Here is an 18,092-nt window from a genome sequence, read left to right as displayed (position 1 = left end):
CTGATTACTTTCTCCAGAAGTTCTAGTCTATAGTAAACATGTCCTGGTTGAAGCCCTGGTCTGTGTAGCGCTGCCTTGTCAGGGGAATGGAGTCAAATGGAATCCAGAACAGAATTTGTGACCAATGATGTGTATTTTCTCTTTGTTTTCCTGCTCAGGGTTTTGAGGGACAACCCTCTCATGTGCTCATGTGATCTCCACTGGCTGCAGCAGTGGCAGCGTAACGGACGAGGCGACCTGGACAACCAGATGTTGTACTGCCAGTCCGACGAGCAGGAAACATCACTCAACTCCTTAGTGATGGATAACTGCAGTGGGTTCAGCTCTTCATTTTTCTATTTGAACCTAATTTATGCAAAATTACACTGTATGTTATTAGTAATGCATAATTATAGTAAGATGTGCAATGTGTGTTATCTAACACAGTGGCTCTCTGCCTTGCTCTGATTTTTGGGGAATCACAAGATGATTTATGGAACCTGAAAAAAAAAAAAATTTCTAAATTGGCATTTTAATCTTTGTGATAAATCTAATTTTCTTGTGGAATAATGAATATTTGAATCCTCACAGCTTCTTCTAAGAATTAATCAAGTAAAATTGCCTGAAAAAGGGAAAATAAAAATAATTTGCTGTCAGTGTTCGGCTTTCTGCACATTAACACCTGAAACAAGCAGCTGCAAGCAGGCATCACTCATTTTAGGGGGTCAAAAACTGACAAGGTTGAGAACCACTGATCTAACCCCGCTGTGACATTGGAAAATTAATTGCTATTCTTCATTTTAAAGGCGGTGATATGCAGGGCAACCCTCTAGCCAACTATGATAGGCAACATTGCCAAAGGAATGGCCTCAGCATTGTTGCTTTAATCACATACAGCAGGAATGTTTTGTTGCCAGGAAACATGTGAATAGATTTTCGACCCTGTGGCTCACATTGTTGCCTATAGTTAGAAGCATTGGCCATCTGAATTACTCAAAAAATTGCTTGGTGTTGTGCCATCACATAAATCTGTTGCTATGCTGCTGTTCATTCTGTGTCACTGCTGTGCTCAGGTCTGCCTGAGGTGACGATCCTCCCCTCCAACAACAAGATCCAGGAGGGAGGCAACCTGACATTTGAGTGCATCGTGACAGGAAGTCCTCCTCCGACAGTCAGGTGGAGAACTGACCAGCTCCGATCTCGCTACTTCACCAAGGTAGTGGAGATTTACAAATACAAATTCAAGAGGGACAAAATTATCAGATTCTTAAAAAAACATCCATCTCCAACCATAATAAATATATGAAGGCAAAGAGTAACGAGAGTAGAGTAACAGCCAAGCTATCAAGTAATTTAAGTCATGGAACAAGAGACAATATCTTTAAATTAGTCACATCACTCCAGTTGTTTTGAGGTAATGTTACATGATAATGACACAAGTGAAACTGCTTTGGAACCACGTGAAATAATTTTTGACTTGTTTTACAACAAAATAGCATTTGTAAGAATAAATGACTGGTTAAGATGAAGATTTTTTGCAGTGTACCCCCAAGTATTTGTGAATACCATGTCTGTTTACAATGAAAGTCATGAAATCTAAAGACAGATAAAGCTGTAAAATAATGTGATTTATCCTTGGACTATCTTGGAAACTAAGTTATTATTACACCATGACATATTTCATAGTAATAGTTCAGTGTGCACAGTGTGCATGAAACACTTGCATTGTTTGCTTTTTACTGTTGATCTGTATTTGATCTCCATTTCATCCTTCTATCCTGTAAACGTCAGTGATCCATACATAGTTATGACTATGCTAACCCCTTCTGCTCCCTGTTTGCCCCTTCGGCTGCTCAAGGAGAAAATGTCGGAGTCCACATTAGTGCTGGTGCTTTACCTCGCCGAGGTTTCCTCCGGAGACAACCTCCACAATCTGACCTGTGAGGCCGAGAACCAAGCTGGGCCCGGGGAGGACGTGGTGCAGTTGGACATCGAGTGTAAGTGCCTGCGAAATAAAACCGCACTCTCGAAAGCTCACAGGCTCAGTGCGAGTTGTCGGGCTTAATGGGGGTTAGGGCAAGAGCACACTGGGTCCATTTTTCTTGTGCAGGCAGGGTGGACAGCCAGAGAAAAGAAAATGCTCTGCGCTGAGTTCTCATAAATGCCCCTTCTACAAATAAGTGTATGTTCCCACCAAGCTTCTAATGGAGCGTTTCTGTCAGCTGCCACTCATTCTGGCAACCGGCGAAAAGTGTTACAATAATATGTGAGAAGTGCTGTTGGAAGGTCTTGTCATTTAATGCAGGTATACAATGAAAGGACAGAGGAAAGTAACCTTACCTCACCCTGCTCTTACAGAACTCCTTCACCTTGCATACACTGTACTTCTGATTACAGCTGCAGCTTGACCCAAGAGACTTATTGTTGTTTTCGACTTTCAGATGCATTAGTGCATCTGAAAGTTGAACAACACCGAGGAATGACAGCACCCAGTGGCCCCACAGAAAACAGCGTCGGATGCATTAGTGATACATTACTGAAAATATTGCCCAAACAATATCATATATCACCAACTCAGTGACACTCATTAGAAAATAAAGCCCAAAAAGAGTGGGGGCGCCAATCAGCTGAAGCCAAATGTATGAGCATCGAGGGACAGATAATGAACATCAGGAAAATGGGGCTGATAACCGTGCTAAGATCTGATTTGAGCCTGTGCTAATGGACTTTTCCCTCCTACTCCGGAAAACCGCTTCATCCGCAGTGATTGGCAGTCAGTAAATACGTTAGTGCAGCTAATCTATCAACATCAGCCCCCCTGGTGGACGGACACTCGTTAACCGCTAGCCCTTTAATTACTCTTAATTACCTCCCAGAACACTGGGTGTTTACTGCAGAGTGGCTCTCTGAGCCACTGATTCACAAGACTGCTGTGGCTTTCTTTCTTTTTTCTTTTTTTAAGAGTGAAAACATGCATTTCTAAATTTTGCTTTCTAGAATGTTATTTCCACTTTAAAGTGAAATGATGAATTCAGAATGGAAGAGCTTCATATGAAAACATTATGCATCCATAGAGAGAGGAGGACGCACCCGAATTTCCCCTAGGGGATCAATAAAGTGCAATCTTATCTAAATAATAAGTATCTTATCTTATCTTATCTTATCATCACAAATGTTACTATTTTCTAAGGTTAGTTAACTTTGAGACCACAGTGCTTTGCCTTTGATGCCAGCAATGATGTTTCATTTTTAATAATTTTTAAACATTTTTGGCGATTTTTCAATTGTAGAATGGAACCGACAGGCTCATTAAACATAATTCAAAGTTTCCTTTTAACCCCTCCAATGATGCAGCTCATGTAAGATTAGTTGAGGTTGCTAATGGATGATTAGTTAAATGTGATAGGTAGTGCTAATTTTCACTCAGTGTAACAGACTTCAGCAAGCCCCGAGTGAAGATTATCCCGACCGAGGAGACAAATGCCTCAGTATCCTGTTAGCGCAGCACTTTCTGAGGCGGGGTCATGGGTTAAGAGCAGCAGAATGGCCGGCGCAGGACGAGGGTCTCTGCACATCAGCACCGTCTTCGATCTAAACGAGGCCATTTCCTGTAACTTCATGTCCAGCGGTGCTTCCAGGTAGCTCTTGTGGTCAGGGGCCCGACGAGGACCAGGATTCATTATTCATAGCAGGTCAGCACAGGTTTGCAGTGCAGATGGAGAACATTGATTCACGGAAACTCAGGAGGAACCTATAGGGCGCTTGACCAACCAATGACTTTATGTTATACATGGTTAAGGTGCACATTCAGCATAACAGCATGATGTATAGGCTGATGATTTCAAATAAGCTCTGTCCGTGATCATGGTTTTGAGTTACTGGCAATTACATCATACTACCTGACTCACAAAACTCTTCATTCTGTAAGTTGACTTTCCAGTTTCGAAATAAAACAATACATTTCTCTTTACACTCTTTACATCTAATCCATTTGAGGGTTTCACCATTTTCAGCATTACTTCACAGCTTCACATCCACACATTTACACCTGTGAGCTGCCCATTATAACCACAGTCTTCTACTATTGGCCACTGAGCAGGTCAACCCAGAATGCCTTGCACAAAGGCACCTCGGTGTTAGTTATCAAGGGAGGAAAGACGGCTATTCATTCACTTTCCAAACAGAGGTTTTCTCAGTCGTTCCAGGGTTTCAAACTGGTCACAAGCCTGTACTTGGCTCCCACCACCTCTAAACTCTTAAATCTCCCATCTCCCAACAGTTCCAGTCAAAATCCTCTTCCTGAGAGAAGCTGAGCCGCAGCACCACTGGTGTTTCCCCTTCGCTGTGGACGGCAATCCTGAGCCGAGCATCCGCTGGCTCTACAACGGCTCGAGACTCACAGAGAGCCGCTACACCTACACCCAGCTCATCCCCGACTCAGACGACGGATCGGTTAAACACGGCTGTCTGTTCCTCAACAAGCCCACCCACCTCAACAACGGCCTCTATACTCTCATTGTGGAGAACAGGCTGGGAAGGGATCAGGCCACCGCCACTGGGAAGTTTATGGACAACCCCTTCGACCCGTTTGATCCAGAGGGGATAATTCCAGGTGACTTGCTGAAACTGTAGTATTTTTTGTAGTTGAAGTATATTTTTCCTGGCAGTATCCTAAAAAGGACGAGCCAATCAGTGCAATGCAAGGTACTTAAAGAAAAAATCCATCTGAAACACTTTAACACTATTAAAAGACAGTATTTTGTCAATGTACCTTGCATTGCTGGGCCCATTTTCTTGTTTGGTGGTGTAGTTTTCTTACATAGGTGAACATCACATTAAGATATTTTCAGCATAGCTACAATGGAGTTTTTTCAGCTGAGCACTTTTAAAACTAGACTCAAAACTGTTTTATTCTGCACTGCCTGTACAACTTGATCTTTATTCTCTTTTTATTTGTTTGTTTTATTTATCTCATCCTGTATTTATTATCTATTGTCTTATATACCTTGTGTAAAGCACTTTGAATTGCCTATGTGTACGAAATGTGCCATATAAATAAACTTGCCCTGCCTTGCCTTGCCTATCTAAAACACCAATGGTCTGGTTTTGGTGTCAGAGAGACCAGTTTCTCCACTGACAGCAGCCTCAATAGACCATAATGCAGTGCAGCCACAAGACATGTTGCGTACATGTGTAGCATACATATGCCCATAATCCCACCTTTGATTGAAAGCAATAAGTTCACACCTGTCTTCTAGGGTTGTTGAAAGGCATTCTGGGAAGCGTAGGAAATCACTGACTAAAGTAGAAGTAGATGAGGCAGGTTGAGGGAGAGTGGATACACCAAAAATGTAAATTACAACACTTCGTCACAAAATAACTCCTGGAATGCATTGAGCATCACAACTTGATGATATCTAACAGTGTGAGAGTGAGAGATTTTTCCTTTAACTGAGCTGTTTACATGATATACAAAGGCACAAATCTCCCATCATCCATTATGTGTTCCACTGGCAAATCTTCATCCGGCAGCATCCACTGCTGAAGATTTGCCATTGAAACAGGTAGTGTGTGGATTTGTGTTTATGAATGCCATGTAAGTATCTCAGTAAATGCCTTTGCATTGTACTGGCTCCATCTTCTTCTGTGTCTGTGGCAGGGATTGTATCAATATGTATTGTATGTCTATAAACATGCTGTTATTTGTGTTCCCTCTTCCTACATGCTAGTCATTAATATGGATCCAAGTAAGTCTTTGATTGATTTTGATTTCACACAATTCTCCTAAAAATTTCAGCATGTGTCTCCCTGACTGTATCAACAGTATACAGACTGTAATAAATGATATAAAAATGATATAAAATTGTAATAAATTAATAAAAACCGTTCCCTGTCCCTCAGTTCCCACAGGCAAATCGGACGAAGACGTCACAGAGAACCTGGAAAGTCGAGTGTTTGGGGTACTTCTTGGATTTAATGCACACATAGCTTCTGTGCATGATCATTTCCAGTGTAAATCTATAGAATATCAATGCTAGCACGTATAATTGTTAAGATGCGTCTCATTCTCTGAACAGGTGTCTGTGGCCGTGGGTCTGGCTGTGTTCGCCTGCACCTTCCTCCTCGTCATGGTTTTGGTGATTAACAAGTGTGGCCAGCGCTCCAAGTTTGGCATTCATCGTAAGTTATCACCGGACACATGATGTCAATTGACTCCACACATGACCTAGGTGCATCCTGTGTCAGAGTGTGAAGCATGTATGAGAGGACTTGTACACATTGCATTCTTATATGAGTATGGGTCCGAGATACATACGATACTCTGTGACTGATGATTTTTCTCTTTCTCCTTTGGCACCTTTTGATAAGCCCCTCGGGTTTTTTGAGTCACTTGCACAGTTTGTGTTTCTTTTTGTCTTTCTTTTTTTCAATTGTTTTATAATTTGAGTATTAAACTACATTGTCTCTGTGAAGAAGTATTCATAATCCATTTACAAGTATGCAAGTATTTTCATGTATACAGGGAAAAGTCTAATAAGGACTAAATGTGTCTTCACTTACACAGCGTACAAATGTACACTGCAAAACTGAACATGTCATTTAATCTTGTATTGAGTGTTTATTTCTTAAAACAAAAGTAATTGAACTAGTTTTCAATGCAAATCAACTTAGAATCAATTGTCTAGAATCAGGTGACATTTTCTAGTGGAGTGATGTGCCTACTTCAAGACAGGGTCACTTGATTATTAAATTCTTGAAACAAATCAAACTGCATTGGGAATAATCCTTGTTGGCAGATTTTTTCTGCTGGTTTTAAGAAAAATGACATTTTTGGAGTCAATATTTGATTAAATGACTTGTTTTTGCAGTGTATGACTAATACTAAATGGCCTCACTTATCACTTTAGATCATTTGCTTGAGTATTGGGCTTTACCTGCCATACTTGCCTGTTATACTGCTGCATGAGCATGATAAAATAATCTCTAATCGTCTAATCCAGCAGATGAAACTGTGCCAACCGAACAGATCTCTCTGAAAACCTACATCCAAATCGGAACGAGCCGTAATCAAACGCTCTGCCGAATTATTGTTTCACATCGCCAACGGTTCAGTATGGGGCGTTTGAGTTGCTCTCAGAAGGTAATGCACAGGAGGCCAACTAATATAGGATTTCCACTAAGCTGTAACTTTGCACACAGTCAGCCTGCGTGCCGGCTGGGCTAAAGTGCCTTAATTACTGCATGAGAACGGCGTCAGAAACCTCCCTTAGCCACTGCCACTGTGGTGTGGACCATTAAAGAAGACGGATGGATGGATGGAGGCACAGCTAGAAGCGATACAGCTCCTCTCGGACCCCACCCGCACCCGCCCCCACCCCCACCCCTCCACCCTTCTCACTCTCAAAGTGCCTAAGTGGGCCTGATTGCCTAAGTGGACCCCACTCCCGGACGCCTCTTTCCTTCCCTCCCTTCCCCGTGCGCTCGCTCTTTGTTGTTCCATTTTCGAGCATGTTGGACTCTGGGGGTTCTGTGGTTTGCCTTGCTGAGTGGGGTTTTACAATTTGGGGCCCACTTGTTTGGCTTTTAATACGCACTGCAGTCAGGGTTGCTAACCATTCAGGCTTCCTCTACGACCATTTGGTCGTTCTCCGGTTCAATGTGGCCTGATTGCTGCATTGTTGATGATGGTGATTATTAGAGCTTGTCATCATCTGTCACCATGGGACCAAGAAATATACAGCCAAGTTGGCAGGAAAGAATGTCGATTTCTTGACGTAAAAAAATGGGCTCTGAATTGCTTCGTTTGATGAACAGTGCAATCATAAATGGCTGGAGACTGATTAGGTGTTACGCATCTCTCAGTTTTCCGCTTTGTCGTGTCCCTCCCTGTCTCATTAGGTTCATCAGTTTTGGGCACGGAGGACGACCTGGCTGTGTCGCTTCGTTTCATGAACTTCGGAGCCAGCCCTCCCTCCTCAGATGAAGACTCTGGCCTATCCAGCTTTGTAGAAAACCCACAGTACTTCTGCGGCATCATCAAGGACAAAGACATGTGTGAGTGTGATGAACTCATTGCCACTGCGATGACGTCTGATAATCTGTTAGTGAATTCACGCTCTTGTTAATTTTTCATAAAACGTGACATATGTCAGTGCCTAAATTTCAGGAAATCTCACCATCTACTGCATATAATTTGATTTTTGTCAGAGAAAGCGGTGAAATCTAAATACAATCAACTTTGTGTGCAATCAGAACATCAGGTCATCGAGTCTCCATGGGTGATGTTTTATCTAAATGTCCGTCTCATAAGCATTATCACCAAGATGTGAGCTGCTAATGCCAAACCTGTCTGTATCCATGAACAGGCGTCCAGCATATCAAACGGCAGGACATTGTGCTGAAGTGGGAGTTGGGTGAAGGAGCGTTTGGCAAAGTCTATCTGGCAGAGTGTGCCAACCTCAGTCCTGACAGCGACAAGATGCTGGTCGCCATCAAAGTGAGTCTCTATCCACGACCTCACACACCACTTTCACTGTTAATATTTGGCTTTGTTTCCTCTCAGTATTTGCAAATATGGTGAAACCAATTTAGCAGTTAGGATTAGGTTTCGGCAGGGGTGGAAAGAATACTAAAATTTCCTGCTGGGTTAGGGTTAGAGTAGTAGAAGTAGTAGAAGTAGAGTTAGTGCTACTTGGCAGAAATGTTACTCAAATATAAGTAATATTACTGGTGTAAAAATCTATATAAGTAAAAGTAAAAAGTAGCTCATTTGAAATTAGTTACTTTTTGACAAAATAGAAAACTGTTACATATGATATGTTACATATTTTCCTATACAACGCTATAATCCTTTAATAAAAATGTAAAAAAATCATAAAATAAAGTGCATAAACAAAGTAAAGCCTTCTTTTCGGACTGACTATTCACTGCTAATCGCCCCACAATTTGACAATTCACAATTGATCAGTTTATGATGTGATGCTTATGAGGCACCTGCAAAATGTGTGCTCTTCAATGGATGTGATTTAAAATGTAGTAAACTAAAAATCTTAAGTCAAAAGTAAAAGTAAAAGTTAATGACTACAAAAAAATACTCAAAAGTGTACAATTACACAAAAAGCTACTCAATTTCAGCAACAAGAGTGAATGTAATTAATTATCTTCCACCCTTGGGTTTAGATTTAGAAAAGTACTGCACATATACTTTAATACTCCTTGTGGTTTCAGAGTGCTGTGTCTTTGTTGATGACAGTCTGGTGGTTTAATGTTACAACAGGTTAATGCAAACCACAGCGAATAAAAGAAATCAGTTTACAGCCTCGGTGGTTCGCTCAGCTCAGATTCATCATCCTATTAACCATGAGGCATGAGGACAGATACTTTTATACACATTTTCCCTCGTGATAGCATACAAAACATCCATGACAACTATTTCTTTACCTTTTCTATCATACATGATGATTCTGAGGACATAAGGATTAATAGTCTGGGCTCTACTCATGTTGTCAATTTAAGGATTTTAAGCTTTTTCTACTGCTGTGTTCACTGTAAGTTGCTCTGTATTGAGTCTTCGCCAAATGCCTGAAGTGTAAATGTAAATGTGCTTCCACTGTGTGGCTCAGACTCTGAAGGATGCCAACGAGTCGACCCGGCAGGACTTCCAGAGGGAGGCGGAGCTGCTGACGGTGCTCCAGCACCAGCACATTGTGCGATTCTACGGCGTGTGTACAGACGGAGAGCCGCTGGCCATGGTGTTTGAATACATGAGGCACGGAGACCTCAACCGCTTCCTCAGGTATGTTGGATACCTGCGCAGGACGGCCGGGGAGTCACAGGTTCCATCCCCACAACAGCCGAGCTGTCCATCCCCTCATAATACTCGCCCTGTGCAAATAGGGCTTCACAGTGAAATTCAAATTATGGCAAGATTTTATTATAATGCTTACACAGATACACAGATTCAGCCTTTAAGGATGAATGGGAAACAGGCTCTTGTCCTTAGTGTGCAGACGTCCCTGCTTCTGTGCTTGTGGTGGATATTCTGAATAAATGGTTAGAGAGATTGGGTCCAAAACAGGAAGGTAAAAAAAAAAAGCCAATCCATCTATACTTGTCAAAGTTTCCTTGAACAACATGCTGAACTGTTATGCGATGTCATGAAGGAAACAAATTCATAATTACACTTATATGGTTATTGAGGTGCTTTATGGATGTGTTAGCCTACATGCTGCAGGTTTAAGTATTAAACTAACATAGTAAATGTTTGCAAGAAGATTCGACCACCATCTTGCTTGATTAAAAGTATTACCCCTGAATTTAATTTCTACTCTACTTTCAATAAACCAATGAGTCATGGGTCAACAGTGGCAGTGGTTTACAATGTGTGTATTGGAGATTTAGAGGGAACTAGATGTTCAGTATTATTTTGTAGCCTCAGCATCACAACATGGTCTTTCAGACCAATGTCATGGACAAGACTAACCATTTTCCACTGGTTTCCACTCTACAGCATTAGCCTCCTCCTTGTCTGAATTCACCCTTCTTGCTCCTCTAGTGCTCTCAACAAAGCCACTTCACACCCTCCCCTCCTTCAGCAGCAACCATCCAAGTGCCCTCAAGCAAGGCACTCAACCAACAACTGGTCATAGTGAAGCCAACAATGAAAGACTGTGGTTGTGCTGGGCAGCTCCCAGGTGTGAATGTATGTAACTACATGAATTTAATGTAGGGCTTTGTTGGAAAAGAGCACGAATCCTCAAGTAAATGCTAAGAAAAAAAGCGGACCTCAAGTGGATAAGTAACTACACTTCTTATGCCGAGCTGCACTTGAAGACGCTGTTAGCTGCAGCGCTGCCATCAGTCAAACCCGATGTGTGCTCAAGAGCTGAACCCACTCCACTGACCTTGGTGAACCACATGAGAGGTTAGGATGGTTACTCAACATAGCTGTGGTGCAGCGGTTCTGTATGTTTAAGAAGCACTGCAGGCGTAAAGGGACTCAGAGGAGGGGAGAGCGCTGGGGAAGAGTTTGTTCTGGACTATATCAACAAAAATTTCCGATGTTGCCGCTTTTCCGCATCTTTAAGGTCTCTGAAGTCCTGTTTGCATGGGACTAATATTACCTGGGCACATCCAGTGATTTGTGATGACTGCAGAGATCGTCTGTGATTTTAATGCCATGTGAATCTTCCGTGTGTGTTATTTGTAAAGTAAAAAGTTACCTTCCGTATTTTGGACAAGCCAGAAGCCCCCCCCCCGATGTTGCTAATCCTGTGCGAATCAAACTCTTGGTTTAAGCCGATCATTTCTTTTTCTTCTTTTTCTTCTAAACACGCAATTTCTATCTTCCTCCTGTCGTGAAAAACGGAGGCAGTAGTGGAATTCATGGAGAAAGACAAATCTGAGGCAGGAATCCATTCATGACTTTCATTACCATGTGTGAATGCGTTTGATGAAACGAAGAGGTTGGAGGTTGATCCATTATTTATATGAGGTCCTCATATAATACTGGCCTCGTGCATAGGGCTTTACAGTGAAATTCAAATTATGGCAAGATTTTATTATAATACCGATCCACACAGACCAGATTCAGCCTCGGAGGATGAATGGGGGAACATGCTCTTGTCCTTAGTGTGCAGAAGTCCCTGCTTCTATGATTGTGAGGCAAAATGTTCCTCTATAAAGTAAGTGTGGTGGATATTTTGAATTAAAGCAGTTAGAGAGACTGGGTCCAAAACAGTAAAGTCACAGGTTTGACCCCTAGATGTCTATCTGTCAGACTTTCCTTGAACAACATACTGAGCTCCTATGCGGTGTGTCAGAGGGATATGAAGCAAACAAATTCATAATTACACTTGTAATTACTGTGTAATATGGTCATCGAAGCACTTGAAGATTAAAATATGCATATTGTTCCAGTAATGTTTAAAACATCTATGTCTCGAACCCTTATGAGCGAGCTGGATGAATCACTTCAGACTGAGACAGCGCTGACCCATTAGAGTTCACTTGGCACCTGGGAAACAGTCTGAAAAAACTATTAGAGCAGACGTAGTTGATGCATGTCTGCCAGGTGTCTTCCACAGGAGACAGATTGGGAATGAAAACACACACACACACACACAGACACACACACACACACGCATGCACACACACAGATTTTCCCTGAGATATATGTTCACGAATAGATGGAAATCGCATTTCCAGCAGACAGCATGGGTGATGTGTCTGAGGGCCCCACAATGCAGCTGCTTTTCCATCCTACCACCTGCCTTTTAAACTAATAGTGATTGTATAGACAACTTCCTTTCTAAGGAGGAGAGGGGGGGGGGGGGGGCAACAGGGGACAAAGTGGAGAGGAGGAATATCAGGATGGATGGAAACACATCAGTGGTGATTTGCTCATTTAGTCTGGAGTCAGAAGTGAGAGTGGGTGTTTATGATCCACAAGGACAACTGTGGAACGTTAGGAGAGCGGAGGATCAGCGTACAGCACATCTCTGAATTGCATTATTGCAAATCAATTGAGGGCGTATTGCAAGCCTTATGCTTCGTATTAACCGTCATCGTTAAACGGGTTTATGATGGCGTGGCCGCGGCGACCATGTCTGTAATGCTTTTAACATCTCATATATGTCAAAAATGTTCAATCTGCAGATTGCATGCTGAAGTCATTGTCCTTTAGGTCGCGCTAGGTCGATGCCATAGTTACCAACACACTGGAAGACCAATCCCGGCGTTCAATTAATCTGGACAGCAAATAGCAACACAAAAGATCAGACAGGATAGAAAGAGGTCAGAATGTTTTGTTCTTTACAGATGGAAATGCATCTCTGTGTATACAAGTTCCCTCTTATACTCCGCAGTAATTAGCATTTCTGCTCCTAATGCAGTAAATAAACAAAACAGTGAACAATGCAGGAAGTAACACACACAGATATATGCATGAGTGCACACACATAGACACAAAGACAATGCAGAGACACAGAGACACATACAGTATAGAAGTTCACAAATACACATACACACACACACGTACACACACATGCACACACACAACACACACACACACACACACACAATCAGTACAGAAGTTCACAGATGCACTCACACATACATACATACATACAGAAGTGCACAAACACATGCTTTTCACATGCTTTACCCACGTTTTAAGTTTTATCATGCTTTTATCTTGTTTCTTATGTGTCTTTGTCCTTTTATTGCACTTCGATGACAAATTTTTTTTTTTTTTTTTAACTTGATTCTTATGTGTCCTTGTTCTTTTTACCTGGTCTCTCATGTGTTTTTTTTTGCCTGAATGACATGAGGCTCATAATCAAGAATCCCAGTGCATTTTTATGTAAATGGCAAATAAACTTGAAACTTGAAACTTGCACAAACACACATGGACACAGATAAAGACACACACACACAGAAGACACACACACACACACGCACACAGAATAGAATCAGATGGGGTGTCCTGGTAGCTCAGTTACCTAAGGTGCATATTATGCAACTGCAACATCCTGGGTTCAATTCCCCTCTCTCTCTTTCTCTCTCTCTCTCTCTCTCTCTCCCTCTCTCCCATATCATCTCGTCTCATCGTCTCTTCACTACCAACTGTCTAATTAAGCAGAAATGGCATAAAAATATCCTTTAAAAAGCAGAATTATAACCTCCTGCAGCCCAGATACAAACTGACAGTCATATCCCCCCCCCCCCCCTCTGTCTCCCTCAGAGCCCACGGTCCTGACGCCCGCATCCTGGAGGAGGTGAAGATGCCCCCGCTGGGTCAGCTCACTCTGCCCCAGATGCTGCACATCGCCGCCCAGATCGCCTCGGGCATGGTCTACCTGGCCTCGCTGCACTTCGTCCACCGAGACCTGGCCACCCGCAACTGCCTGGTGGGGGAGGGGCTGGTGGTCAAAATTGGTGACTTTGGCATGTCACGCGATATCTACAGCACAGACTACTACCGGGTGAGCTGGAGGGAGAGAGAGAGAGAGAGAGAGGAGAGTCTGGAGGGTTAGGCTGCGATCACACCTACAGTTTCTTTTCTTGTTCCAGAGGGGGAAAAGTTTACTTGTTTTTGGTTTGTTTAGGTTCACACTGACCAATTACAAGTGAACCAGGGCTTGTAAACAGAAGTCACATGGTCGCACAAGTAGCTTGCTTATTGGACAGAGCAATCATTGTTTGGTATGAGAGACCCTGGTGAGATTTAAAAAGTTAAAGGGGAATACCACACAATTCCAAATTGCATATTTTCTCATTGTCACAGTATCACAATGCCTTAAGACAGTTAAGTTTGCTCTAGTGAAGATTTATTCCTGGGTGCCAATGTCATTACTCTCTGTTCTGTATTGGACAGCTCCAGTGAAATCTGATTTGCAAAATTGGCAAAATTGTGCCAAGCCAAGAGTGGCCAAGCTGATTTTTACTGGTAATGAGTCAATTTTCTGTCTCATAATGAATCAAGCTACTAAGAAATGAAGCTTTCTTGGATGTTAAAGCTCCAACAAACAATCTTTTTGTCCACAAGTTCTGCCTCCCATTGATTTTAAAGCCGCTGTGCACCTTCATTATAGAAAGGTCAGGGATGATCCAGCTTGAGCACAAACAGCTTGGTTCTCTGGATTCTGGATTTAGAAAAACATTTAGACTTATTATTAAAGTTATTAAAGGGTGACATTCCTGTAAATCACAATTTAAACAGAGCATTACATTCTGTATATGCAAAATAATTTTTAGTACAGGCAAGACATTTAATCATTCACCTTGAGACGTGTTTTATGTTCTATAATGATAAAATTCAATGCATTCCCTTGCGTATGAACTTATATCGGCCGCACACATTAAGATGCCCCGCCTCCTCGTCCTCCTCAGGTGGGCGGGCGCACCATGCTGCCGATCCGCTGGATGCCGCCGGAGAGCATCATGTACAGGAAGTTCACCACGGAGAGCGACATCTGGAGCTTCGGCGTCGTCCTCTGGGAGATCTTCACCTACGGCAAGCAGCCCTGGTACCAGCTGTCCAACAGTGAGGTGGGTTGGCAACGTGAAGAGGGCATTTATGAAGGTAGTGGCACACAAGACAACATTATTGGCAACTCTGATGGGCAACGGTTGTCCCAAAAATTGCCTTGTGTTTCGCCACCCAACGGAAACACGCCCACACAAACATGTTTTTGAAGCCATAATCGACTATTTTAAAGCTGTGCTAGGCAATTTTGCACCCTTGCAGCCCCAAATGACAGTAGGAGGTAAATGGTTAAATTTCTTCTTCTTAGTGGCGGGTGGAGGGGGGTGGGGTTGGAGGTGGTGAAAGGTTCAGCCATCATACAGTCCAGCTTTCTCTGGACGGAGCGCTCACTCGCTGCTCTTTTGAAGACAGATTTGTATTTCGCTCTTAAAGGGAAACCAAACACAGAGACGACTTTTCAGGTTGGACTGACATCTACGGGTTACAAGCTTTGCAAGCTATTGCAATTGCAACCTGCTATTGGCTGATCTTGGTTACCTGTGATGTAGGTTACCTGTTTTGTCAAGGATCAGCCGATAGCTGATCTTGTGTTAATAAGTGTTTTTTTTAGTGACAATTATTTGGAGTTGGCAAGTGTTTGTCCACCCATCGAGCTGATATGGATATCTCAAGTGTTAAAGTCACAATGAAACCACATTTTGAGAGCGTCTTGCTTCCTTAATGTGATGTATTTCCTGTTGAAACAGGATATTTGGGCGGGACATAATGTGGGATCATTCAAAAGTGTAAACCAATGGGATATCAGTCAGGGAGAGAAAGGCAGTTTTATTGGATGAGAGGGGCAGAGGGGCGGGATTGTTCAAAAATCTGTGACCGTTTTATTGGTTGGAATTTTTATTTACTCCTCCTGGTACCATTAAAGTCACCACTAAAGATTTTTTCGCTTTCCAGGAGGTAAAAGTAATGAGATTTTGATATAAACATACAATAAAAGAACATTTTTGTCATTTGGTATTATTAGACGTGTGACTTTAAATGAACTCTGATGGTTGTGGACTTATAGAAACACTGGCAGCGCTGATTTTTACACTCTAAAAGTTAAATTAACTGACATTAACAGTAGGCTTAAATATTTGGATCTTTTTCTTGGATCTCTCACAGAATGTAGGTATAAGAAACAGGACATTTTCCTTCCAGATGAAGTATACTTCAGTCCATATATTACAGGAGTTTTTCAGCTCTATACTCTACTAAACTAATCAATAAGTTCATAGTAATTAAGGGCAGTCCAGTCCAGCACTTTCAGCTCGCGCACCAAGAAGTGGGACTCCATCTCAACCACAACTTGCTATTACTGGGCAAAACCCTCTCTCCTTTCAAGAGGAGAGTAGATCACTTTTCCCATCCACTCAATTCTAATCTCATTGGCTTTCATCTTTGCCCAGGGCCAATGAGCTTTAACCTTGTTAGCCTAATACGTCTCGGCCAATGAAGGACAGGCGTAATTATCATGTTGCCTAAATAAGCAATGGCAGGCATAAATCACCCCAAAACACTCTGGCTCGGCATGCTGCGGCGGCGGCCATTTTGGGAGGTTGTTATCTGCCTTTGTTCAGCTATGAGGTTGATTGAAAGGCCATTTTGCCATGAAGTGGCTCAGTGCTGACAGGTCTCTTCTGTTCATTGGATCAGGCCGGGGTTAACAATGGGGAAGAGACTGAGTCACTAACCCTTCATTTGGAGAGCAGAGGGCCGGCTGTCGCACTCCTCTCTCACATGCTTGACAGTGATTTATTCACTGAGCGGCACGGGAGTGTGAACTCAATCAGTCAGTCCAACCAATAGTATCTATGCCTTTGGCTGTTCAGATTTTAGTTGATCTTATTTGTCCCCAAGGTTTTGTTTTTTTTTGCTTCCTACTCTGCTAATGGACACATATCTGTAAATCTGTGAATCACCAAGGTTGTTTTGCCAAAAAATGTTCTTGCGGACAAGTCTGTTATCTGTTTATTAGAAAATGTCCGTCCTTGGTACATGTTCAGCTGATTCCCAAAGTCTCGGGAATCAGCTGAAGGTGTGCTTGGTTTGCTCTGCCAAATATTAAATACAACGAGGACATTTAGTGGATTTAAAGTCCATGGCCAGAGTGTTGGGGTCTTTATCAACTTAACGGACTAAAACTTTTTTAAAGCTACAATATGCAGCTTTTCACCTTGAGGCAGTCAGGTGTAATGTTAGTCCCGCCCTCCTCACCCTCAGTTGGTCAAGTTTCCGCCCCAACACCTGTCACTCATCTTTATAAGCTGTCTACCTTCAAACAGCATCTATTCTGAGGCGAAGGTGAAGCAGCCCGCGAATGCAGGGAATCTGCAATAAAAAAACGAGCAAGGCCGATGTTCACCGTGTTTTTTGAGCGGGTCTTGTCTGCTACATGTTTAGCTTCACTATACTTTAGTTTCTTACTGCTCTCCGCCATTGTTGTTGCTTTTACTTTGCTTCCCCCCACACAGCAAATGGTCTACGCCCCAAAATTCCCCAAACATCATTGAAAAGCCATTTACAGGCAAACAGGGGGATTTAGGCAGGTACACACAGGGTCACAGACAGACACAGACGGATAGTGTATAATATATCCTATTTATTTATTGGTGCATATTGCAGCTTTAACGCCTAATCTCCCCCCCCCACCCCCCCACCCCCACCCCACCCCAACAGGCCATCGAGTGCATCACACAGGGACGGGAGCTGGAGAGGCCGCGCACCTGCCCCAAGGAGGTGCACCTCCTGATGCAGGGCTGCTGGCAGCGGGAGCCCCAGCAGAGGCTGGTCATCAAGGACATCCACAGCCGCCTGCTGGCCCTGGTCAAGAACCCTCCGGTCTACCTGGACATCCTGGGCTAGAGAGGCCGAGAGCCAGCCAGGGAGCGGAGATCACCGGCCCGGGGAGAGGGGCGGGAGAGGGAGGTTCCGGTCTTGGTTCGTAAACGATTAGAGAGCTAAAACTTGCTCCTTCGTTTTCGTTTCTCTAATCTGGTCCAGTTATTTTAAACAGGTTCCTCTCGGTTTAGCCTTGGCTCCAGTCTGGAAGTTTGGTTCTTCTTTTATCTGTTATGAGGACCACATT

The 18,092-nt window shown here is 42.9% G+C and overlaps 1 protein-coding gene across 1 annotated transcript; it reads left to right on the top strand.

Moving 5' to 3' along the window:
- Positions 1–300: 300 nt before the first annotated feature.
- ntrk1 (neurotrophic tyrosine kinase, receptor, type 1) lies at positions 301–17,869 on the top strand. The gene is made up of 14 exons (XM_071907108.2): positions 301–313; positions 1,053–1,195; positions 1,838–1,976; positions 4,259–4,591; positions 5,709–5,726; positions 5,777–5,779; positions 5,881–5,939; positions 6,057–6,159; positions 7,879–8,034; positions 8,346–8,476; positions 9,603–9,775; positions 13,724–13,964; positions 14,872–15,030; positions 17,684–17,869. Exons 1-14 carry the CDS (start codon positions 301–303, stop codon positions 17,867–17,869), a joined length of 1,857 nt encoding a protein of 618 aa, XP_071763209.1.
- Positions 17,870–18,092: the final 223 nt, after the last annotated feature.

The sequence above is a fragment of the Centroberyx gerrardi genome, chromosome 12 (assembly GCF_048128805.1).
Source record: "Centroberyx gerrardi isolate f3 chromosome 12, fCenGer3.hap1.cur.20231027, whole genome shotgun sequence".
NCBI classification, from domain to species: domain Eukaryota; kingdom Metazoa; phylum Chordata; class Actinopteri; order Beryciformes; family Berycidae; genus Centroberyx; species Centroberyx gerrardi.
This window is presented reverse-complemented; position numbering and strand designations above follow the sequence as displayed.

Excerpts from the sequence above, each read along its gene's own strand:
- ntrk1 (XM_071907108.2), top strand. Across the intron at positions 8,477-9,602 it reads AGATGCTGGTCGCCATCAAA|ACTCTGAAGGATGCCAACGA; the intron begins GTGAGTCTCTAT and ends TGTGTGGCTCAG. Across the intron at positions 9,776-13,723 it reads GACCTCAACCGCTTCCTCAG|AGCCCACGGTCCTGACGCCC; the intron begins GTATGTTGGATA and ends TGTCTCCCTCAG.